Here is a 25,841-nt window from a genome sequence, read left to right on the forward strand (position 1 = left end):
TTTCCCATCTTTTGCCAAGACCTGGAGATTTTACCTTTGTCAAATCTCTCATATACATGCCATTCTTTTCTTTGACACTATCGCCAATCACAGGTCCTCATCACATCACATTTGAATTATTGCAATAACCTGCAGGTTGATCTGCCTGCCACAATTTTGAACTCCAGATTATCTTCCACTCACTTGTCAAAAGTGATCTTCCTAAAGCACATGACTGACTGTGCTGCCCCTCTACTCAGATCTCACTGGTTCCTTATCACCTCCAGGAGAAAATATAAAATCCTGTTTGGCTTTCAAATCCCTTCATAACCTCTTCCCATCTCCATGTCTTCTTATACTATCGCCACCACCACCATTACCCAACCTATTCTGGGATCCAGTGGCACTGGCCTCCTTACTTTTCCTTGCACAAGACACCTTATCTCCTAAGGACAGGCATTTTCACTGGCTGTCTCCCATGATTTGCAATAATCTCCCTTCTCATCTCTACCCCTGACTCCAAGCCCTGGCTAAAATCCCACTTTACACAGGGAGCCTTTCCATACCCCCTTAATTCTAGTGCCTCTCTGTTGATTTTCTCCTGTATTTTCCTTGTTTTTAGATAGCTGTTTACATGAAGTCTCTCTCCCCTCCCTCCCCATTAGACTGTGAGCTTCTTAAGAGCAGGGATTATTCTTTGCCTTTCTTTGAACCCCCAGGGCTTGGCACAGTGCCTGGCACATAACAGACATTTAATGTATATTGACTTGTAGTTAGGAAGACCTATGTTCAAATTTTGCTAGATGTCTAACCTTTAGGAAACCACTTAAACCTCTGGTAGAAACAGCAACTCACAGCTATGAGGATAAAATGAGATGATATATGTAAAGTGCTTTGCAAACCTTAAAGTACTATATAAATGCTAGCCACTAAGACCGACAAAGTTCAAGTACAAGAACTCTCAGAAGTTAAAAAAAGATGAGAAAACCAAGGATCTCAGAAGTTAAGTTTTTCCAAAGTCTATCAGTTACTCATGACAGAGCCAAGACTAAGACTCCTGCCTTTTTTCCACCATGCCACGATGCCTATCTATTACCTTGTGTTCTTCTGTTAGTGATTTAATGATTTGTAACGTCTGTCAGTTAATTGCTTTCCAACTCAATAAATGGTGTCTACTCTTGCCAACAAACTAGATATTGAGAGAATATAAACAGAAAAACAAACACCAGTCTCTGACCAAAAGGAATTTACATTCTGATCATGTCCCTCCCCCTCTACCAATAAACTCCAGTAGTTTCCTATTGCCTCCGGGGACAAAGACAAAATGCTCTGTTTGGCATTCAAAGCCCTTCATAATTTAGCCCCCTCCTACCTTTCCAGTCTTTTTACACCTTACTCTCCAACATGTACTCTTGGATCCAGTGACACTGGCCTCCTGACTGCTCCATTAACAAGACCCTCCATCTCTGGCGGTATTCCATGCCTAGAATGCTCTCCCTCCTCCGAAGGAACAACTAACCTCCCTGGTTTCCTTTAAGTCCCAACCAAAAACCCACCTTCTACAGGAAGCCTTCCCTAACTGCTCTTAATTCCAGAGCTTTCCTTCTTTTAATTATTTCCCATTTTTCCTGCATATAGCTTGCTTAGTATATATGCGTTTGCAAATGGTCTCCACCATTAGATTGCAAGGTCCTTGAGGGCAGGTACTATCTTTTGCCTCTTTTTGTATCCCCAGAGCTTAGCACAGTGCCTGGAAGGCACTTAATAGGGTTGAATAAATGAATGAATGACTTGCAGAAGCAGGCTTTGAACCCAGATCCTCTCATACCAGAGCCAGTGTTCTTACCAAACACACACCGTACAAAAGAGGCAACTGAGGCCTGCCTTGGTTCTACAACACCACAAGTCTGTGGTCTTCACACACATTCACACACACACCCCCCTTCATTTTGCAAATGAGGAGTCGGTACTATTTGCAGACGTACCCACGCGCCTGCACCACCTTAATTTTATAAAGAATTTTATAACTGAGGCTCAGAGAGACTTTAGGAACACAAGGTTTTAGGACTAGTGGATTTGAAAATTGTTATGATTCCAGGGCCTCCTCGAGAGAAGCTCGGGTGTTGCAGAATTGGGGGCAGGGGAGGACACGGACACGGACGGTCTCTCGGTCTCTCTCTTTCTCTCTCTCTCTCACACTCACACACACACACACACACACACACACACACACACACACACACACACACACACACACACACACACACACACACACACACACACACTCGCGCTTGCGCGCACGTGTCCTGGGGCCTGTCCTATTCCCTCAGACTGCAGCGGCTGAGGACGGAGGTTTCGGCCCAGAAAGCCACCCTCACCGTCTCCAGGATGATGAAGGCCACTTCTAGCCTTTAGAAGGTTGACAGTACGACCGGCCGGAAGTTAGCTTCCAACCAATCCCTTAGCTCACGTCGCAGTCCGCCCGGGGACTTCAAAAGCTCTCCTAGGATTTCGCTTTCTCCGGGAACCGAGTCCCCTGAGAAGCCCTAGAGCTTTGACCAGGTTCCCGGGGTTGTAGGTTTCGAGACACTCAGCTCCTCCCAATTGCCACCTTCCCACCCCGCCGTAGGCATGGAAACGCTCCGGCTGACGTCACGCGCCGACGCGCGTCGCCTCTTGCTTGCGTTGCCGCTGGTGACTGGCTGGCCCGGCCGCGCGGTCCCTCCTCTCGGGCACGCCGCGGTCTCGCGCTCTGCCGCGCGCGCCGCTGCATGGAAGGGACTGGCTGGCCAGCCGGGGGCCCGGGACTCCCCGCCTCCTCTCTCCGCCCCCATCCCCAGCCGCAGGGTGTCCTCGAGCTCCTCCGCGCGCCGCCTGGCAGTTTGCCTCGTCCTCGTCCTCGCGCCTCCTATCCATGGCCACCGCTGCGACTGAGGAGCCGTTCCCCTTTCACGGGCTTCTCCCGAAAAAGGAGACCGGGGCCGCTTCGTTTCTCGCCCGTTACCCGGAGTACGATGGGCGAGGGGTGGTCATCGCCGTGTTGGACACCGGGGTAGACCCGGGGGCTCAGGGCATGCAGGTGAGGGAGCCCCGAAGGCCGCAGCCCCGGGGATGGGGCGCTAGAGGCCCGGCGCAACGAGGGAGGGGCTGTCGGGGAAGGGGAGACGGGGACGCGGCCTCTCGGGCGCCGCGGAGGCTGCCAGGGTCGCGGCCGCTGTGTGCGGAAGGAGGGGAGGACAGCATCTCGCGCAGGGCCGCGGGTGGGGACTGGTCCTCGCGCGCCCGCCGTGGGCTCGGGGGATGTCCGGGGCTCCCGGGAGTGCAAGGAAAGGGGGGGCCGGAGGGTGCGCTTGAAATATACTCTAGCGGGGTGGCGGGCTCGCAGGTCCTCAGTGACTTGTGCCCAAGGGTCACCACCCCTCCTTGCCTAGTGACCCTCTCGGGTCTGAAGCGCCTGGACACAACGAATAATCGGGGTTTCTATTTTTTCAGTGTCTTAACTGCTGAGGGTGGCGGGAAGGAGCCTGTCGATTGATTGGGTAGTACAAACGAAGAGTGTCTCTTTGAAGATCCTGGTTTTTGTTTGTGCGGGGGTTTTTGGGGGGGAGGCGGCGGGTGAGTGGGGACAGTTGTTGAAGAGCCTGCATTTAATGTGAAAATGAGGTTTCCATTAAGCTATCTTTAGAGTAGGCAGTTTCCGGGAAGTTAACTTCAAGTAGTTTTGTCCATCCTGGTTTTTGGTTTTGTTTTAAATCATAAGCCCGTGCTTTTCTTTTTTCTACGGTCTGTTTTGGGTCTGTGTTGCATAAGATAAAATGGCGAAATAAAATGAAAGTACTATAAATTCCTGTGTTTTATTTGGGATGGATAAATTGAATAAGATTTTGAGTTTTGTTCCTAGGAGGGTTTTCTTGTTAACGTGGGGGAGAAAGCGAGTTTTAAATCTTTTAGAAGTTTATTATACCAAGCCTTGAGAAAGAAATCTTTAGAGAAAAGATAGAATGCAAATGAAAGAATGTCTCTTACATTTATAATAGTTACAAGCATTCTGACTAAAAAAAGCATTTAAAGTTTACAAGATATGGGATTTGCTGGACAGTAACACTCTTCAGAGAAGAGCTTTTTTTCTTTGCATACAATGGATAAAGAAACAAACCCGCCTAAAAAGAAAACATCCTGACTAAACACTCCTTTTGATCACTCTGTTACTTGACATTCCTTCCAGACTTTGTATTATTTTTTGCTACTTTATATCGTTTACTTACTTTTGTTCCAAAGTTATTAAACGCACTTCTTATTTCCCCAACTAGTTCTTTTTTTTTCTTTTTGCGGGGCAATGGGGGTTAAGTGACTTGCCCAGGGTCACACAGCTAGTAAGTATCAAGTGGATTTGAACCCAGGTACTCCTGAATCCAGGGCCGGTGCTTTACCACTGAGCCAGCTAGCCGGGCCCCCCCCTCCCCCCCGGCTAGTTCTTAAGGACTCAACACTAATACTTTTGTAACAGCTGCCAAGCGCAGGGGCTGAAGAATCTAGTTGAAGTCTAGTCCAGAGTTTTTTGTTTTTTCTTTTTAGGAGAGGAGGGTGAACTTTGTAACTAAATATTGTTCCTCCCCCAGTTTTCTTGCGTTTTGACCTCATGGTATCCTTGGTGAGAGTAAAGAGTGAAGGTTTAGGGAACTAGCAGCTTTCGTTCTGGGTGTTGTAGCAGGAGTGAAGAGCTTAGTGAGCTTCCTCATTAGGAAACAATGCAGCTCCTTGAATAGTACACTGTATCCAAAATCAGGAACACCTGAGTTCAAATACAGCCTGGGACACTAGCATTGTGACCCTCGGCATGTTACTTAACCTCGATTTCCTTATCGGTAAAATGAGGTTAATCATATCTCCTACCTCTCAGTCGTGGTTAGGATAAATGGAGCAATGTTTGTAAATTACTTTGCGATCTTTAAAGCTCTGGATTTAGAAACAACGAATTGTAAAACCTTGGTTTTTGTGTGTTTTTTTGTGTTTTCTGTGTCTCAGATGCCTTAACTGTAAAATGAGAGATTTTAAACCAGATTTTACCGCTGAGTTCCCTTCTATTTATAAGTCTATACAATCCTGTGATCCTAACAACTCAAAATATAATGCTAGGAGTTATTGTTAATTTCTAAAAGTGCTCCAGATTGTTTGCAGGATCTGTTGAAGTATTTAATATTTCACAATTGCCATAACACTAATTTAAAAAAAAAAAACTTCAGAAATCACCTCCTTAGTATTCTCATTGAGAACACCAGTCTTCCCATTAGCTTTAATGAATTTTATTAAGGGCTGAGGAACACTGGTTAGCTTGCCTTATCACAGTAATAAGAGGGTCAAAAAAGTTTAAGAAATGAAGACCTTTAGAAGCCACTCTAATATTCTGTTTTTTAACTCTTTAGAATGTAAGATCCTTGAGGGCAAAGAATTTAATTTTCTTATCTTTGTATCCCCATATAATACTTTGCCCTTTGTAAGTGCTTAATAGATGTTTCTTGACTTGAATGAATATAGAAATGAACCTGTTTGTCAAATTGTTTCCTTGTTCTTTTTTTCCTTCCCATAAAGCAACAGTAATGTTTGCTTCCCTAGGATTGCTTTGAAAATTAATTATAGGTGAATATTAATTATATATGTCTTTAAAGTGCTTAAGAAAAATGGTGTTATTTAATCACTCATTTTTAAAGTAGTAGTATTTATTGGCAGAGATTTGTTGTGGGTCTTAAACATAGTATCCTCAGCTTAAATCTTTATTAGATTATACACTTGGCATGTTAACATAATAGATAAATAATAAGATGATAGAGAAAATGATGAAATCAAACAAATCTAGACTTTTCTAGGAACTTTTATTATGAAAGTTCTGTAAAAGGACAACTCAGTTCAAAAGGCATTTATTTACTAAATGCCTATATGCTGTACTCTGACAAAAAGACAAAAATGAAACAATTCCTGTTTTAAAGATGATTGCTGGGGTTAATATGTAAATGGAAAATAAAATACAAACTATATATAAAGTAATTTCTGGGGTAGTCATCAGGCTAGGTATTCTATAGAAGCTGTACATTGAAGGAAGGTAGGAATTCTTTTATGTGGATGGGAATAAAGAGTGCATTCCAGTCATGGGTGGCAGCTTGTACAAAAGAAGTGAGACATAGAATATCACTTATCAGGAACAAGAAATAGACTAATTTGGCTGGAACATGGAGTATTTAAAGGTGAATTAAATGTGATAAGCCCAAGAAGGTAGGCTAGAGGCAGACTGTGAAAAATTGAAACTGTAATTTATGTTATATCTTTGAATCGGGAGGAAGCCACTAGAGTTTCTTGAGCAGGATGTGACATGGTCAGAACTGGCACTCTGTGGTGTATGAATTGGAGAGTGGGGAGTGGGGGGGAGGCAAGAGAGCAATTCTAATAGTCCAAGGTGATATGGTCCTTACTAGAGCAGTAACTTGTGAGTGGAAAGAAGAGAGGTAAGAAATGCTTTGGAGAGTCAGCAAGAATTAGCAATTGATTGGAAGGTAAAGGTTGATAATGGTGACTTTGAGGATCACAAAGGATTGACTGGAAGAATGCTGGCACCCTGAACCAAAAATAAGGAATTTAGAAAAGTAAGTAGTTTAGGGGAAAATGTAATGAATTCTGTTTTGGACAATGTTGAATTTTGAGATGCCTTAATACCTCCAGTTGAAATGTCAAATAAGGAATTCACAATGTATTCTTAAATTAGATTTCAGGAGAGAGATTGGGTCTAGCTATAAAAATCTGGGAGTAATCTGCATGCAGGTTATAGTTGAATCCATGAAACCTGTTAAGATCACCATCAAAACATTGAAGTAATTTGCAATAAAGTTATCTTTCAAATATAAACATTTTGCTTTTTAGATTTTTTTAAAAGATTTTTTCCTTGTTTTCCTTTTTTTTAAATCTAAAGTAAAAGTATAAGGCAATGTATTGTAATTGGGAACTATAAAAGTAAAGGCTGTTTTGGTGTCTTTTCTGACATTTTTCGGGGGGGGGCAGAGAATAGAACAGCTGAAGAGAGGAAGAGAAATAAAATCTTTTAATAAATCATCAAATACTTGAACACTTACTATGGGTCAAGTTCCATTATACAGTCAATCAGCCAACTTTTATTAAACACATACTATGTCCTGGCCACTGTGTTAGATGCTATATATATGAAGACAAAAGCAAAACAATTCTGTTCTCAAGGAGCTTACGTTTTGTATTTGATTAAGGATCAAATTGTTTGCCTTTTAAAACACTTTATAATCTGATTCCTCCCTACCTTTCCAGTCTTCTTGCACTTTAGTCCCTACCATTTTCTTTCTTTTTTCTTTTTCTTTTCTTTTTTTGTTTTGTTTTGTTTTGTTTTGTATGGGGCAATGAGGGTTAAGTGACTTGCCCAGGGTCACACAGCTAGTAAGTGTCAAGTGTCTGAGGCCAGATTTGAACTCAGGTTCTCCTGAATCCAGGGCTGCTGCTTTATTCACTGTGCCATCTAGCTGCCCCCAGTCCCCTCCATTTTCAATCCAGTGACACTGGTTGTCTTGCCATTCCTTATACAATACATTCCATCTCTTGACTGGGTATTTTCATTGGCTGTCCCTCCATGCTTGGAATTTTCGCTTCATTTCCATCTCTGGCTTCCTTGACTTCCTATTAGTCCCAACTAAAATTCTTCCTTCTACAAGAAGCTTTTAGGAATCACCCTAAATGCAAGTGCCTTCCTTCTGTGATTATAGCTGCCATTAGACTTATGAGTAACCCCTTGGCAGCAGCTTTTTCTTTTTCTTTTTCTTTTTCTTTTTCTGTGTGTCTGTGTTTTCCCAATGCTTTATGGTGCCTGGCAAAGAGTAGGTGCTTGAGATATGATCGTTGCCTAGATTTGATAATTCTGTGGAGACATTTGCATAAATAGGTAAATACAAAACCATACATAAAACAGATTCCACATACTTTATTTATTTGTTGGGGAGGTAATTGGGGTTAAGTGACTTGCCCAGGGTCACACAGCTAGTGTCAAGCATCTGAGGCCGGATTTGAACTCAGGGCCAGCGCTCTATCCACTGCACCACCTAGCTGCTCCCATATACTTCATTCATTCATTTATTTTTGCAGGGCAATGAGGGCTAAGTGACTTGCCCAAGGTCACACAGCTAGTAAGTGTCAAGTGTCTGAGGCTGGATTTGAACTCAGGTCCTCCTGAAATCCAGGGCCAGTGCTTTATCCACTGCGACACCTAGCGCCCCCCTCCCCATACTTTAAACGTAGGCTTTCAGATGCTATGCAGACTAGTAAGTTATCATAGACTTCCAGAAGGAAGTGGGGCCTGAGGCAGAATTTGCATTGAGGAACAAAGTAAGTTCCAGGGTAGAAGACCAGTGTTCAAAGTGTTACATTCTTGGAACTATGAGACCAGCCTGAATGCAAGGTGTGTATAGAGAAGTAGCAGTTAGGTAGGTTAAGGTGGAGATCCACTGTGATAGGCATTAGGCTCTTATTTCCTGTTAAATATTTCTTTGAGAAATGTCTCTTTTTAAAAAAAAAAAAAAGCACTCTTTCAAATACTTGCCAATGGTACAGGGAAAAGAGAACTAGCCTTTGAGTCAGAAATTTTGCCTTTGTCACTTGTTATGTGTATTTGCTTATGTCATCTAGACAAGATGATTAACTTCTGGACTCTCAACTCTAAAATCTGTGATTTTTTTTTTTTTGATGGAACCTAGGTAGCAAATGAATGTTTGACCTTTTTCTTTGACAGCTATTGAAAACTTGTGAAAGAATTCAGCACTGACTTAGGAAAAAAAAATAACAGTAATACTTCACTTGGTGGGGAGGTGGGTTCATTAATCCAATAACCTTGACAAAAACCTGAAAGAAAATTTATAAAAGGCCTTGAGTAGTGAAAATAGACACCATGATATTTGGGTACTAAAGCTTAGGTACTTGATTCAAAAGAGAGCCTCTCAAGCCCTATCACTAAGATCTAATGGGGGGGGGCAATGAGGGTTAAGTGACTTACTTGCCCAGGGTCACACAGCTAGTAAATGTCAAGTGTTTGAGGTCGAATTTGAACTCAGGTACTCCTGAATTCAGGGTCAGTGCTTTATCTCCTGCGCCACCTAGCTGCCCCTTAGATGTAATTCTAGACAAAGTTGTTAGAATTATTAGAATTCAAACAGTTTTTGAAATTGTTTATCTGGCTTATCAGGTAATAAATTAGAAAGCTACTTTCAACTTATCAAAACAAACATAAATCAACTTTTAAATCTAAGTCACCTAGGGAAATGAACCCATTTATAGGAAGTTAGATTGCCCACAGCTTTTCAGGAACTCCTTTATTTGCATAGTAGCAAATAGTTATATAACTTTTAAAGTTTACCTAGTACTTAACATAATTTTGTTTATCCTTAAAACAGTGCAGTGAAATAGGTACTATGGATATTATACCCACTTGACACATGAGGAAACGTGCTAAGAGATTGTGACTTGTCTATGATCATAAAAAATGTGGATTTGGGACCTAGGATTCTCTTGACTGCAAATCTGATGCTCCTTCCACACACCAGTGCTGCTTCTCATAACTAAGCTATATATCCATGAAGGTTTGCTGTGAAATTCTTGTATAAGTAAAATGGATTGAAATAAGAATACATTACAGCAAACTTCCTTCATATTACTGCTTCCATCTTTTCTTCCTGGAAATATTCATGTCTGTTTTGTCATTGATGCGTTTTCTAATCTATAGCTTAGCTAGGGCACTGGAAGGGTTTTTTTGTGACTTATAAGACAAAGGACAATAAGCATTTTTTAATAGTTGTGGGAACGCCTTTTTCCACATTACATATAAAACAAGCATATAATTTTTACCATGTTGTTTATTTAGCATGTGCTCTAACTGGATCATCCAGATTTGTTGAAAACTATCACATGTTTTTTCAGTTCCCCTCTCTGTGTCTCTTGATGTTTCCCCCTCCCATTACTAATTCCTTGCCCAGGGTCACACAGCTAGTAAATGTCAAGTGTTTGAAGCCAGATTTGAACTCAGGTCCTCCTGAATTGAGGGCTTTATCCACTACCACCTAGCTGCCCCATAACATTTATTTTTTGTTTTTGTTTTTATCATTTTTTTAAATAAAATTTTGAGTTCCAGATTATCTCCCTTTCTCCTTTCCACCCCCTTACCCCCAAGATAGTAAGCAATTTGAGGCTATATAGGTGTAGTCATATAAAACCTATTTCCATATTAGTCATGTTGTAAAAGAAGAAAGTTTGTAAAAAAAGTACACACACACAGTGTCCTGTTACATTATACCTGTCCAAAGCTTTATTACTTCCATACAGTAAATCTATTCAGTAATGTGTTTATAATTGAATAGTCTAGTTGGGATTTATCAATCTTTTTACTTAGAGATTTATTTTTTTTTAAATCCAGTTATAAGAATCCTGGTCATTTGGGGTTTCTTGACTTTTTTTCTAATATCATACCTAAGTACAAAATATAGTAATTTTTCTCAACTAAAAGTTTGAACTCATAAAAATTATTTCTTGTTTTTCAGATTACTACTGATGGGAAACCTAAAATCATTGATATCATAGATACAACAGGAAGTGGTGATGTGAATACTTCTACAATAGTAGAATCAAAAGATGGGGAAATTGTTGGACTTTCAGGAAGAACTCTTAAGGTAATACCTCATTTATTGTTATTGTTACTTCTCTCTGTTATATTCTTGGTGTCTTTAAAATATCACTTCAGGCTACCTATGGTATGATGATGATAGCATTTATAGAGCATTTTAAAGTTTGCAAAGTGCTTTGTAAATATTATCTCATTTTATCCTCACAACCACCCTAGGAAGATAGGTGCTATTATTATCTCCATTTTATGAATAAGGAAACTAAGTGACTTGTACAGTTCAGAAAAGGCATTATGTAAAAAGATGGTGCTTGAGCTGGGTATTGAAGGATTCTTTTATAGAGAGATGAGGCAGGAGGGAGTTAACAGGCATGTAGGGTGGCCAGTGCAGAGGTATGGAGAGAGTACATGTTGTACTCTATGTGAAGAACAGAGAGAAGTCTAGTTTTTCAAAACCAGATTGTGGGAAGGGGAGTAATATAAACTCAGGTTGGAAGGATAGATTGAGGCCAAGTTGTGAAGGGCTTCAAAAGCACAACAGAGAGGTTTGGGTTTTTTTTTTTCCTAGAGATGATTGGAAGCTACTGGAGTTTTGAGTAGGGGAGTGAAATGGTCATTTTGGCATCTGTGTGGAGGGTGAATTGGAATAGGGCAAGACAGTTAGGGCATTGGCAGTAGTCCAGGTAAGAGATGATGAGGGCTTGAACTGTGAAGTAGTAGTTATGTAAGTAAAGAGGAGGAGTTGGATATAATAGAAACAGCAAGGTTGAATTACTGATCAGATCCGTTGAGAGAGAATGAGAAGTCTAAGAAAATATTACAAATCTGAGAGATGAATAATATAGTAACTTAGAGATTGAACAATTTAAAAGAGAAAGGGGAAGAAAAGTTAAGCAAAACTGGCAGCAGAAAATTCTGACATTTTCTAGTGTTTCATACCCATAGTTCCTCTAAGAAGGGAGGAAATCACTTCTTTTTTCAAGCATGCTCCATACTTCGCACTTTCCTCCAATCACTTAGTATTTTCATAAGTTAATATTATTCTTAACTGCTTGAAACCAGAGAGTAATTTTTACATGAGGGATTTTTCTTGTTTTTTTTTTAAACAAAATCATTCATTACTCAGTATTTGATGTTAGACTCTCCAAGGTACCTTTCAACTCTATCTCTTAAATGATAAGGTCATTGAATAAATGGTTTTCTTGCATGTAGTAGTTTAAAACAACAAACAGGAGAGTTAGAAGATTGTTAGTTAAGCATAGTGACATAAACAACTGGTAACACTAAAATTAAGGGGAAAAGGGAAAAAACTAAACTGTTGATTATTTAAGAAGTTAGGAAAATTTAGGGGATACCTTTTTATAAAGTAAGAAGATTGATTCCACAAATAATATTGGTTTAACTTCATACTCAAAGAGTACAAGATATGTATCTACCTCATCACCGTTCACGGGCCTAACTTTGGTGAGGTCCTGGAAAATTTTATGTACGTAGATAGGCAGCTTGTTCTATTTAGAATGGTTCCAGATAGCATGAAGGTTTTGGGATTTTTGCAACTTCATATGAGATAGGAAAAGAGATCTGTAGCACCTTCAAATGGTAAGCAAACCATAGATACTTTTAAATACAGCAGTTGTTAGTAGATCAGGTAAGGCAGAACTCAGGGTTTAGAGAATCTTTTGGTATCAGTATCTGAACTCAGATAGTAATCATTTACACCACTTGTCTTTATATGTCTCCCCTTCTCCATATGAAAGAAGGCCTAGTCTAACCAGCTTATTGTCACATTTAGATCAGATTTGTCATTACAATAACATTCTTCCTAATCTCAGTTTCATAGAACAGTGTGTAATTAAGAGATAACATTTAATCGAAGACAAATTATTTCACTTTTTTCCTTCATAGATTCCAATAACTTGGACAAATCCCTCCGGCAAATACCATATTGGTATAAAAAATGGTTATGACTTCTATCCTAAAGCTCTTAAAGAGAGGATGCAGGTAATGTATTATACTTATCACTTCCATACATATTAAGAGTTAATGCTAATGAATAAGAGTTAATGCCAATGAATACCATATTTGCCTTCCTTTTTTACCTTGATGAATCCTCACTTCCACTTGAAAATGTTTTCTCTTTATAATCTCCCATCAACATTAGTGTTTTTGCTTTCTTTAGAATGCCAACCATTATTGTTGTTAGAGAGAAGTCTAAGAGTTAAAGGTCTTTGCAAGAATAGATGAATGCTACCTTTTTTAGGAACTATATTCTCCTTTTCTTCTTGTGTTCTGACTTAGTCCCCCATATTGCAACTTCTTATCATCTTCCTTATTGATCTTTCTCGATAGTTGTAACTTTCATGAACTTTGTCTAGTGTTGGAAAAATAAGAAATTGCTATTATAAAGAATGCATTTAAAAAAAAAAAAAGAATGCATTATTAGTAGAAGTAGTGGAGAGACCTGGAAAGGGAACTTAGTATTTGCCTGTACTATTTTAGTTCTTTAATTACAGTTTAATTGGGAGCTCATATGCTATATAAAAACTGTATACTATATGCAAGCTACAAATAATTCACTCAGTTTTTTGGTAAACTTTGTTTAAAAATTGCATTTAAAAAATTAATGAACCCAGTTTTCCTTCCAGTGGCATATTGAATTGCACATTAATCCTAAGATTTTGATGTGGTGATTACAGAGCTCAATGTAATCAAATAGGGCTAGAGTATTGTTTGGAGTAGGCTTTTTTTTTTAACTAGTTAGGTCCTTTTTACATTTAAAATTTCATTTGATATTGAAAAGTACAATTTATACATGTTTTTAAAAACTAATTTATTTAATTAAAATTTTTAATATTTATCTAAATCATTTAATTAAAAAAAATTGCATCTATTGCTAGTTTTGTTTTGTTCAGATAAGTCATGCCATTATCAGACTTGAAGCTTAGCTAATACCAACTAAATGTCAGTGTGGAAAATATGGGCAGTAATGGAGGTGTTCAGGGTATTTCCATATATATTCAACTATTATTCTGTGAAGTCAAAATAATTTTCTAAAATTTTGTAAAAGTTTAAAATTATTGAAAAACTCAGTACTAAATGCTGTTAATTGCTTATTACATTCCTTGTGATTCATTAGTTGTCAGTTACTATAGATGGTCACAGTTCATATTTTTAATTAAAACTATAATTTCTTATTTAAGTAATTTGAATTTGAAATAGCATTTTGATTTGGAAATAGCAAATTTTGATTTGGAATAATTGGAGTGGTGGTAATTGAATAAACATAGGACACTCAGTTTCTTAAAATATAATGCCATAAATCTTTTTATCTTTATTCATTACTTTTTATTTATTTATTTATTACTTTTTATCTTTATTTATTACTTGATTTATAGCCTTGCTAACTTTACAAACATTTTGTTTGCCTGTGTTAATTGTGTAAGGCATCCAAATGTAATAGTAATGAGATTTGCAAATAAAATTGTCTAGAATAATAAAAATGTATTGTAAAATTTTCAGGAAATTTCTTTGTTTTTCAGAAAGAACGTAAGGAAAAAATTTGGGACCCTGTTCATAGAGTTGCACTTGCAGAAGCCTGTAGGAAACAGGAAGAGTTTGATGCTGTTAACAGCTCTTCTTCTCAAGTTGGTGCTAATAGTTTAAATAGAAATATTGGTAAAGAATATGCTTCCTTAGGGAATGAAAATTCTATTTTTAGAAGTTTTTTTAAAAAGCAATTATAACACCATTCCTCTTTTTTTTTTTTTTTTTTTGGTGGGGCAATTGCCAAGGATCACATAGCTAGTAACTGTCAAGTGTCTGAGGTTGGATTTGAACTCAGGTCCTCCTGAATCCAGGGCGGGTGCTCTATCCACTGCTCCCCTTGGCTGCCCCCAACACCATTCCTCTTAAAGTTGATATGGACTCTGTGTCTTAAACTACTTGGTCAGAGATCTTATGTAATATAATATTGTACAGGACTTTAAAATTGGGGTCTTGGTTTCACTTCATTTGTATCCTAATAATTAAAAACAATCCTGTTTCGCCACATTTTCATTGGGAGATAATATTTTTAAATAATGGAAAATTATTATATTAAAGGACAAGACTAAAACAATCGACTTTGACACATTTGAGAATTATCTTTCCTTTCACTAAGCATTAGGAGAGATACTTTTTAAACACTTAGGACAATACTAAGTATTTGTAGCAACTCTGTCTTTTTGAAAAAATTAGCCCCCCCCCCCAAAATATAATTGTGTAACAGTTATTTTTTGATGAGCTCAGATTTCATTTTATTTTCACACTAATTCTGTGATTAAATATAGAAAGCAAGTTTGTTCTAAACTTTTTTTATCACCTGTAGATATGGATACAATGTTTGTGGAACAAACTTGAAAGCTTTGTATGCTTATTTTCAAAACTTTTATGTAGTCCCATCCTCAAAATAATTTTCACATTTGCTGTCTATGAAAAGAATCACTGAGTCCTTTGTTAGCTCACTGGTTTTAATATAACCTTTTATATAGGTTTTATTTTGGAATCTCATTTTCTAACTCTGTAATAGATTTGCTTTACCATTGGCTGTTTTGAAAAATTATAGGAATATAACATGTACATTGCTAAGTTCTTTATATTTTTTTTTTAAAGTTTTTGTAATAGAGATGGTGGCTGCTATTAACCATTTCTTAAATATCTATTATTTCAAATGTTTTTAAAACATCCTTGATTTATACATGATTTAACAACTCTAAAATGGAGATTGATCTATCCAATAAATAGTCGTTTTTTCTTTAGCCTATTAAGTTGAAAAGAATTGAAAACCTGTGGTTTCTATAACTAATGTGGATACTTAAGGAGTTGATTCTTTTTTTCCTAGATCTTTAATGTTCTATGTAATATGAGCTGGTGGATTAAGTAACATGAGTTCTTTTATAACCAGTTCTTTAAATAGCTAGTAAAACTGATTAGAGAGCATTTATAGCTGTTTATTTTGTTAACTGCTATAGGAATAAGGCAAGACAAGTGTTCTTATCATAAGGTTTGAGGACTTAATTTACAGCCATCTCATTAGATGGAACCACAATTTAGGGGAGGAAAATAAAATGACTTTCTTTATTGGAATAAAGTTCATACAGCAAAGTATAAAATTGAGAAAGTGTTGTAGTTATGCGGATTACATTTATAAGTAGAGTTGTGGTATATATTCATTCTTAAAATGTACCCCCAAATATGCATGTTTGTGTTATCTTTTTTAGTTAAGTAAATTAATCAAGGAGGAGCTTCAAAGTCAAGTAGAACTGTTAAATTCTTTTGAGAAAAAATATAGTGACCCTGGCCCTGTGTATGACTGTATAGTTTGGCACGATGGTGAAACTTGGAGGTAAATTCATTCTATGTTTCTTATATATTTCAATAGTTTAAAAAAAAATTGTGGTCTAGAGCAAAATTAAATCTTACAAAATATCCTAATTATTGTCTTACATAACAGTAATTCTACTGTCCAAACTACACGAAAAGCAATGTATGAAGCATTGGGAAAGATTGCATACTTTAGCTGTACAAGGTGTCCCCAAAGTCTTAGTGTGGTTTTAGGCTATTAAACCTTAAAAGTGCACTAAGGCTCTTGTATTCCTTTAGGAACTACATTTTTAAAGTATACTTCATCTTTTGTCACAAGTATGTTAACTTGTATATTAAGTGATGATTTTGTAAATTGAATTGTTTTAAATGTACTTGCTTTTTAAAAGAACTCTGTTGTGAATATTTAACTGAAATGTTTGTCAAATAACATTATAGGATGCCCTGGGTTCACAGTAACTTAATTACAAATGAGAGAGGCATTAGTGATTGGCCAAAAAAAAAAAATCTAACTATAAAACCTTAAATTGGGTCTTTACAGAGATTTGGGACAATGAAATATTTTAATGGGAATATGTACTGTGTCTGCCTTCCTTCCTTGGCCCCTAGATATCTGGGGATTCTCACGTGGTGGGGATAGGGGAATAAAGGATTCCATTGAAGTGGTGCTATTTCCCTATACAGCAACCTCTTGCTTTTTCTCTTTGTGACTAACAGCTGTACTAATCCTCTATTTTCAGTTGAGGCAGGACCTTAGGCAGGGGGTGGGGAGTGGGGTTAAGATGCTACAGTGATCTTATCCAAACGGTTATTTTTTGATTGGTCTGTGTATTGAAAGCTCTGAAGGAAAATGGGAATTATATGGGTGGAAAGTGGTACTTGGTAGTATGAAGGAATTTTCCTCTTGAGACACTAGCCATGATAAATAGTAAAGTTTTGCTATTTTATGTTAGCCTTGGTTAGTAATGTCAGGCAGGCTGTACTTTAAAACAATATTGGTCCAGACAACCTTGTGATTGATATGTTTGTATAGTAAATAAAGTCAAATCAATGATGCATCCATCCCAAGTGTTCTTAATCTGACAATATGACTATGCCTATAAGAGATGTTTAATAGGAGATCAAAGTTGGTCCCTTTATGATGTAGATCTCACAAGGTTAATAGGCCTAATTTTTAAAAACTTATTTTATAAGGTGCAGCTAGGTAGCTCAGTGGATAAAGCATACCAGCCCTGGATTCAGAAGGACCTGAGTTCAAATCCTGCCTCAGATAGCTGACAGGAGGACCTGAGTTCAAATCCTGCCTCAGACAGTTGACAGTTACTAGCTGTGTGACCCTGAGCAAGTCACTTAACCGTCATTGCCCTGGCGGCCCCCCCCCCCAATTTATATATGTGTGTTTGTGTGTGATCCTGGTTTGTATTTTTTGTATTTTTTGCCTTTGACACTTCAGTTTACTATTATTGTGCATTATTCTTCAAGTTTTGATTATTAGCTTGTCATAGACTTCGACCTTTTTCTTTGTCTCTCCAGGCCTTAACTTGGGAGGGGGGAGGGCAATGAGGGTTAACTGACTTGCCCAAGGTCACAGAACTAGTAAGTGTCAAGTGTCTGAGGCTGGATTTGAACTCAGGTCATCCTGAATCCAGGGCCGGTGCTTTATCCACTGAGCCACCTAGGCCCCAGGCCTTAACTTTTTTTGTTTGGTTGGTTGGTTTTGGTTTTTTGGGTTTTTTTAGTGAGGCAATTGGGGTTAAGTGACTTGCCCAGGGTTACACAGCCAGTAAGTGTCAAGTGTCTGAGGCCAGATTTGAACTCAGGTACTCCTGACTCCAGGGCTGGTGCTCTATCCACTGCGCCACCTAGCTGTACCACCAGCCTTAACTTTTAATAAATGTATAGCAAAGAATCCTTTTGCAGTGTGAATGGTGATCCCTTGATTTTATGTTTTATCAATTGAGTATACTTATTTATGTACATTTTGTTTCCCGTGATAGAATATAAGTCTCTCGAGGGCAGAGACTGTTTCCTTTTTGTATTTTATGCACAATGCCTAGCACATTGTAGGAAATTAGTAAATGGTTACTGATTGCAAGATGTACTCGATACTATTAAGGGATTCAGAAATGACTAGATTATGAACTTGCTGTTATATTATCCAGTTAAATATCACATCTCAGCCCATTACCATAGCTTTGTTGATGTAGTTGCCATAAGTTCTTTCAAGTGAAATATTCTAGGTAAATATTTCTCCCTGTGTAATAACAAAGAGGTTATCCTTTGGTGCAATATTTATGAATATCTGCTTCCATTTCCTACTTAATTGTTTATCAAGTACCTTGCATGTCTAAGTAACTGTTCTAGGCATAACAGTGATAGTCTTATAATCAGATTGGGGAGAACAAGGATGTGGTGCACTTTTTAATCATATGTAGTTATATACAATAAAAGGTAGATGTGGTAAGGGCAAAGGAAAGATCTATACAAGATGCTAAAAGAATATTTGAGTAAAGAGATCGCTTTCATCAGGGGTAAGGGAAGGCTTCAGAGAGGCGTTGGCATGTGAATTAAGATTGGAAAAGAAAGAGCAGCTTTCCAACCAGTGAAAATATGGAGAGAAGGTCTCTGGATACATGGATCAGGGGAATGAGATAGAAATCATGTACTAGTTGTCCACTTTGGCTGAAGCAGAATATGAGATGAAAAGTAGTATAAATAAAGTTGAAAGGTAGGATTGGAATCATATTTTGGAAGACAAAAGGGAACTGTTCTTTCCCCCAATAGGTTGTAGGTAGCCATTGAAGCTTTTTTTTGAATGAGGGAATGACATGATTAGATGTGTACATTAGAAAAGAATATTTTAACATCTGTATGAAGGGTGGACTAGTTATATGAGCAGCACACTAATTTGATATTCCAAGGACTTTAGTTAGGCTATGGCAGAGATTGGGAAAGAGGACTATTTGGGAGAGATGATACAAATGGAATCAACGGGATTTGACAAATTATCTATCGGATATGGGGAATGAGGAAGATAGAAGACTTAAAGATAACTTTAAAAACCTCTCTGGGAAGATGGTGGCTGTATCAACAGTATTGCTAAGTTAGGAGGAGGGATGGATTTGAGGGAAAGATGACTGGTTTTAGATAATGTTGGCTGAGGTATTAGAGAAACATGTAGGTAGATATATGAACTGGAGTTTGGGGGACGCTACAGAGCTAAATATAAAATGGTCATTGCTCACATTTAAATAGTTCTATAAAGTTTGCAGTGTTTTGTGTACATCATTTCACTTGAAGCTCACATTAATCTTGATTAGTAGATGTCCCACTTTTACAGATGAGAAAGCTGAGACTCAAGCTAAATGATTTGTCCATGGTCAAACAGCTAGCAAAGTATTTAAGTATCAGAGACATGATTTGAACTCAGGGTGAGCTGGATTCTCTCTTCTGCCTTTTTGCTGATGGTTCAGTTATAATTTACAGACCTCTAGTGAGGGGAATCAAGTATCCCATTCATTTGAAATAGCTCTAAAGCCTATCTCACATTGATTGCCTCAGCCATGTATAATGCAATATGATTTCTTTTATGCTGGTAGCCTTTATATAATTACCTAGCTACTCTCTTTTTAAAGACCTTTGAATGAAGAGGTCAAAACTTGGCATTTACTTTGGTATGCGTTTGAGGTAAATATGGTAGGCCCTTATCCTTAAGGAATAGTGATTATGAGATTTTTCAGAAATATAAACAAATTACATAAAGGAAGGGGCAGAGGCAAAGGGAAATTGTACAGTTAGTGACACATAATTGTCTATAAAATAGACATTTGAATATTAACTATTCCTATTTTCAATTCACAGAGCCTGCATTGATTCAAATGAAGGTGGGGACTTAAGTAATAGTACTGTATTAAGAAACTACAAAGAAGCCCAGGAGTATGGTTCTTTTGGCACAGCTGAGATGTTGAATTACTCTGTTAATATATATGATGATGGAAACCTACTTTCTATCGTGACCAGCGGAGGTATTTTTCCTCTAATCTATGTAGCTAATAATGATGTATCTTAAATCTAAGGATCAAAATACTCAAATCTTAGATTTGTAAAGAATTTAGAGAGTGCCAACCTTCTCATTTCAACTAATTAGTGAGAGTAAATTAAAGGTCTCCTGATTCCCAACTTACCATAAAACAATATCAACATTTAGTATGATTAAAAAGAATACATGTTGAAAATTATGAAGCTGTATATATTTGAGTAGTTAAAAGAATACCATATTTTAAATACATTTCCACCTTTGGTTGTACTTGACTTTTTATCAGCTTATTTCAGTAACTACAAGGAATCTTAAAGTATCCACAAACTCATTATCAAGTACCTACAGTTAAAAATGTGTTCATTATAGTTTATCCTTGTGGTTTCATTGTTATAGGTACATCTTTTGTCAGGAAAACTGCCAGTGCAGATCAGCAAATGATCTGCAATTTGGCATAGTAAAAAGTTGCTTGGATCATTGAGAAGTTAAGTGCCCTGGCCTTGGTTAAATGGTCACAATAGCTAGTATGTGCCAGAGGAAGATTTGAACTTAGATCTTGCTGACTTGAGGTTAACTTCCTGTACTGTAATGTTATTTCCCTATGAGATTGCTTAGGGGTGCAGAAATCATCACAACACACTAATGATACCTATTCGTAAAATTAGTTCTGATTCAAACATTCCTTCCCAGATCACTTTTTCTCTTCATCCCCTGCCCTAGTCATCACTTGAAATTTTTGTTGGTCAGGCACTTCGAAAGAATGGTTTTAATATTGTGGTAAAAAAAAATATGAAAGTTTTTTAACAATATCAAAGGGTTAAGAAAATTGATGAAGCTTTCAAATGGGTCACATTATGTTTCTGCTTTGAAAGTCAAAAGAAAACTGTAGGGTGTTATGTCTGTTATTATATAATTTTGTTGGAAAAAATTATACCCAAAAATTCCACACTAATTCATCTCTTGTTTTAAAAATTAACACAAAAGTTGCTATTATGGCCTAGTTATTATTATAGAATAAAAATTTTATAATTTTTACTTTCATTTTCAGGATGAAGTTGCAATTAAACCTCCTTTTTTACTATTTACTCTGAGATATTGAGCCCTGTTTTAAGTGGATTCCCTTTAGTGGACTTTTTCTGGTACTAATTTACCATTGAATAAGGAAGACTTCCTTTATTAATATTAGGATTTTATATGTTTTCCATATATGTAGTAACTTCAGATTGATTTATCCCAAGGGCTTTGGTACTGTTCACTGTGCAAAACACAATAAAATTCTTAACAAGTTCTGAATCCATCAACACATGTTTTACTCAACATTATATCAAAGAACCTTTTCTTGTAATAATCACATTCCTCAAAGAAAGGGGTCTGTAAGTGCTATCTCCACTTCTTCACTTTCTGCTTCTGTTAACCTTGTATTCTGGTTTCCACTGACGCTACTTCATGAAGCCCTCTATCTACTCGAATCATTTTTATTAGTCTTCTACCTGCGTCTCTGCTGGATTTGGTATTATTGGTCACCGCTATCCTTCTGTTTACTAACTTCCGTGTTTTTATTACTGGCACCGCTCTTTTTTGATCTCTCTGGGGTCAACCTTGGAGTCATATTTGATTTTTCCCTCTTTACTTCCTATATTCCAGTTCTCTAGAGTTTTCCTTCGAAATGTCTCTGATTTATTTATTTCTCCATTACACTGTTACTAACATAGACTAGCCTTTTGCTACAATAACTTAACCTCCTGCTTTTTATTTCTCTTCCCATTCATTTCATGTCACATCACTTTAAACTGATATTATCTTGTCACATCCATGCTTACAAAACTATAATGGCTTCTTACTGTGCTTTGAAACAAATCTAGAGTTCTCACCCTGATATTCATAACTCTTCCTCTATCTTATTCAAATTTGTTATGAAATTACTTTATCTCTACTTGAAAATCTTTGTTCTAAAGATTTTATTCTGGTCAGTATGCAACCTCTTTTAGTAATTGGTTCAGAGGAGCTAATTGTGTCTGATGCTATGTGTTAGTTAAAGCCATGACTAGCATTTAAGTAGTGTCATTATACATTTCAGCTCATTTATTTGGTAAGAAGGACCTAGAAATAGCCATTTTTGAAAGGGAATAGACCAAAACTACCAACAGGAAAACCTTTTGGTTAAAAATATTTATGTGAAAGTTAGAAGCTTCGAGTGCTTGTTCTCCTTACATAGCTATAATTTCATTTCTTATATACACTAGGAAGATGCAGGAGAGTCAGGAAGAATGTCACACAGATTGTGATCTGATGTTAGAAATGCAAAGGGGGGCCATTTTAAATTCACTCTGACAACCTAAATGAATTCCATAGACTGGTACTATGAAAGAAGAAAACAGTGTTGTGTAAGATAGGTAGTCTGAAAGGGCTTTGATGTCATGATAACCCAAAATTTTTTGAGCTTTTTACTAGCTCTTGGATAGTTATATTACAGGATGTATGGGATAAGTTAGTACAAGAATATCCGCAGGTACTATCCCCAACCAACATTTTTTGGCACTAACTTTATTGATGTATTGTAACCAAACCTGATGTTGCAAACAATACTGTTATTAGGGAACCATTTAAAACAGTAAAAAAGGGTAGTGGAAAGAACCCTGGATTTTAGTCAGAAGAGTGGGTTCATATTCAGCTTCTGCTTCTTATAATCTCAGTGACTCTGGGTAACAAACTTTATCACTCTGAACTTCATTCACCTCATCTCTAAAATGAGAGGGTTTAATCATTGCTAAGGTCTCTTTAACACTAAATCCATGGTTCTATTGTCCACAGCAATATTTCACCTAATAACCTTTAGGTTAGAGCCACTTAGCAATATGAGTTGAAGTAAACCTGTAATCTAATGAGTATTTGGGGAAAGACCTTTAGAGATTTAGTGGAAAATATACAAAATTTTCTCCTTTAGATTTTTTTCTTTAAAATTGTGCCTTATATATTCTTTTTCATTATAATGTTTAAGAATGTTATATCCATATTATTTTTAATTTTTTAAATTGATATATTGTTTTTACTTTTTTCCCCTCTGTTCCCCAAAATGGTTCCTTTTCTTTTAACAAAGAAAAGTTTAGCAAAAACATCTTATGCAGTAACCATATCTGATGTTGTATATAACATTCCACTTTAGTATTCCCCCACTCATGTAATCTTTAGGGAGGACATATATTCCATTTCCTGTTCTCTTGGACCATTGTTGGTTTTTCAGTTACTAAGAGTTTAGCTTCCTTTTAGTAATTTGTTCACTTGCACTGCTGTAGTGATCTTGCATATTATTCTGGTTCTACCTAATTTACCTATAATCAATGCCATGTTTCTCCTTCAGTTTTCATGTTTCCAGTTCCATCAGTTTCCATATATTTTTCCAAATTCCTTATAATCATTTCTTTTTACATAATAATGTTCCATTACGTACATACACCATGGTTTATTCAATTGTTTCCCAGACATTTTGTTCATCTTTTTAGTCAAGGATTTTTTTTTTAGATTCCAAAGAAACACATGCTTGTATAAATCTTAAAATCTTGCCTACTTATGCCCGCTGTCCTATAAGCTTTATTGTCTGATCTGTGTGGCCATGACTGAAGTAATGACACCTAATGTCACTGCTTCTAATTGCAACAAAAGTATTTAAAAGGAGGGGGAAACAGCCTATTGAATGTAGCACATAGAAACCCATTGAGTTAGAGTGGTACGGTGGAAAGAGCTTCATTTGGAATCAGAGATTCTGCTTAAAAACCTGTGTGAGTAAGGGCAAAGCACTTAACATCAACTCTCCAAAATGTAAAATAAGGTACTTAAATTACATCTCTAAGGTTCCAGATCTAAATCCTGCCATTCTCTAAATGACATTAAAATTTTATACTTTGCCACTGCTCATATATGACAGATTCTCTGCCTTTGTAGGAAGTTTTAAAAAGTACCTTGATAAATAATTCTCCCTCTCTTTTCTTTGTCAGCTCATAGCATGAATTTCCTTTAAAGCCAGTCTCTTTTGAAGCCTTTCCTGATTTAGCTTAGTTATATTTCCTTTATCTAAATGTATTTGGCATTCGTTCTGTCATGGAAGCTAACTTTTTTTTTTTTGAAGTTAACTCTTAATTAGATATTGCTGGGGTTTTTTGAATCAGCAATTCCTATACCACTAGCACAGTCTTAAACACAAAGGCTTTTAATAAATCTTAGTTGCAAATAACTTGAGTATTCTGTAATGATGCAGTTTTAGACACAGGGTAGCTGTATGATGAATTAAATTAGTGAACTATTTTAATGCTGATGAGTTAGTGACTTGAATAGGGTCCTGGAATAGTTGTATGCCAAGAGGCTTATTAACAAATTATAATTAAAAGGAAATTAGAGCATTGTAAAAGTCTTACAGTTAAGAAAAATGTTTTCTTTTTAAAGACATTATCTGAAGATTATCTTCATTCAGTACCTTAAAGCCAACTAAAATATTTTTCTTATAAATAATTATAAATGTGTAAATAAAACAGTGAAACCATCATTATAAAATTTTAAGTTTTCTCATACACACATTTCTTTTGTCCATAGGAGCTCATGGGACACATGTAGCTAGTATAGCTGCTGGATACTTTCCACAAGACCCTGAACGAAATGGTATAGCTCCTGGTGCTCAGATTCTTGCAATCAAGATTGGTGATACAAGATTAAGCACTATGGAAACTGGCACAGGTCTTATAAGAGCTGTGAGTATTCAATATATTAATCTAGACCTTGGTGATAGAAGATTCTTTTTGTCCTTGGTCTTCTAATTGCCTGCTTATCTATTGGCTTGTTCACTTGTATGTCTAATTAGCCCCTTATCAGGAAATGGAAGATAAAATTCAAACCCCATAATTTGAACTAATTCTGTTTCACATTTATTATATTACCACATTGAAGTATTTAGACAATTTAAGGTTTGTTATAATAGAAAGGTCTCTTCTATATGTTAGGTAGACTAACATTTTAAAAATGTCATTTAAATATTTATTAGATTTGTTCTGAGTTCAGTACCCCTAGTTTGTTGGGGTTTGTTTGTTTTGTTTTTTGGGGGTTTTTTTGGTCACATAATCTTAGAGCTGTGACACTTCTCCTACCCATAGTGTGAATCTTCTCCTCCAAAATCATCCCACAGTTATCTAGCCTTTGCTTGAGCAGTTCCAGTAGCTATGAGCTCATTAGGTCTTAAGGCAATCTATTCCATTCATTCTAACTAATCTGGAGGCCATGGAGTCAAAATAAATTTGTGGAGCAAGTGGGAGTGATAATATAGTGTCCTATGTTATTATCATGAAGTATCATTGCTAGGACTTTAAATATCAGTTGACCTTCCTCATCATTTTCCAGATAAGAAATTGAGACCATTGTAGATAGAGTGACTCAGTCAAGTTCATACAACTGCCTTGTCTCTTCCCTTCTAGCTTTTCTAGGATAGATTTTCTTTTTTAGTATGTGAATACTTCATTTCTTATTTTTTTGTTTGCAGATAAATAGATGTATATCAGATATCAAGCACATAAGAATATATACACATAATATGGCTGATAATAGGAGGTATAAATGACCCAGAAGGTGATTTGGTTTGAATGGGGAATATATGATCAGGGAAATGTAGATTGGCACGGTGAAATCTAGAAACATGTTTTTATTGTAGGCATGCCATAATTTTATTATATGGCTTTAGTTAAATGATTCTTTTTTTTCTTTGCCAGTTTTTTGTATTCCTAAAGTGATTTTTTAAAAATCCTCTTTCCCATCTTA

At 36.8% G+C, this 25,841-nt stretch overlaps 1 protein-coding gene across 3 annotated transcripts in view; it reads left to right on the forward strand.

The window, feature by feature from the left end:
• Positions 1–2,745: 2,745 nt before the first annotated feature.
• TPP2 (tripeptidyl peptidase 2) overlaps positions 2,746–25,841 on the forward strand; it is an 84,471-nt gene continuing 61,375 nt past the window's right edge. For all 3 annotated transcript variants that reach the window (XM_043994780.1, XM_043994781.1, XM_043994782.1), the window contains exons 1-7: positions 2,746–3,058; positions 10,569–10,697; positions 12,554–12,649; positions 14,188–14,292; positions 15,907–16,031; positions 19,871–20,034; positions 24,630–24,784. In XM_043994780.1, coding sequence (XP_043850715.1) covers positions 2,894–3,058; positions 10,569–10,697; positions 12,554–12,649; positions 14,188–14,292; positions 15,907–16,031; positions 19,871–20,034; positions 24,630–24,784 — 939 coding nt within the window. In that variant the 5' untranslated portion in view covers positions 2,746–2,893. The remainder of the gene's footprint in view (positions 3,059–10,568; positions 10,698–12,553; positions 12,650–14,187; positions 14,293–15,906; positions 16,032–19,870; positions 20,035–24,629; positions 24,785–25,841) is intronic.

The sequence above is a fragment of the Dromiciops gliroides genome, chromosome 3 (assembly GCF_019393635.1).
Source record: "Dromiciops gliroides isolate mDroGli1 chromosome 3, mDroGli1.pri, whole genome shotgun sequence".
In the NCBI taxonomy this organism is placed as follows: domain Eukaryota; kingdom Metazoa; phylum Chordata; class Mammalia; order Microbiotheria; family Microbiotheriidae; genus Dromiciops; species Dromiciops gliroides.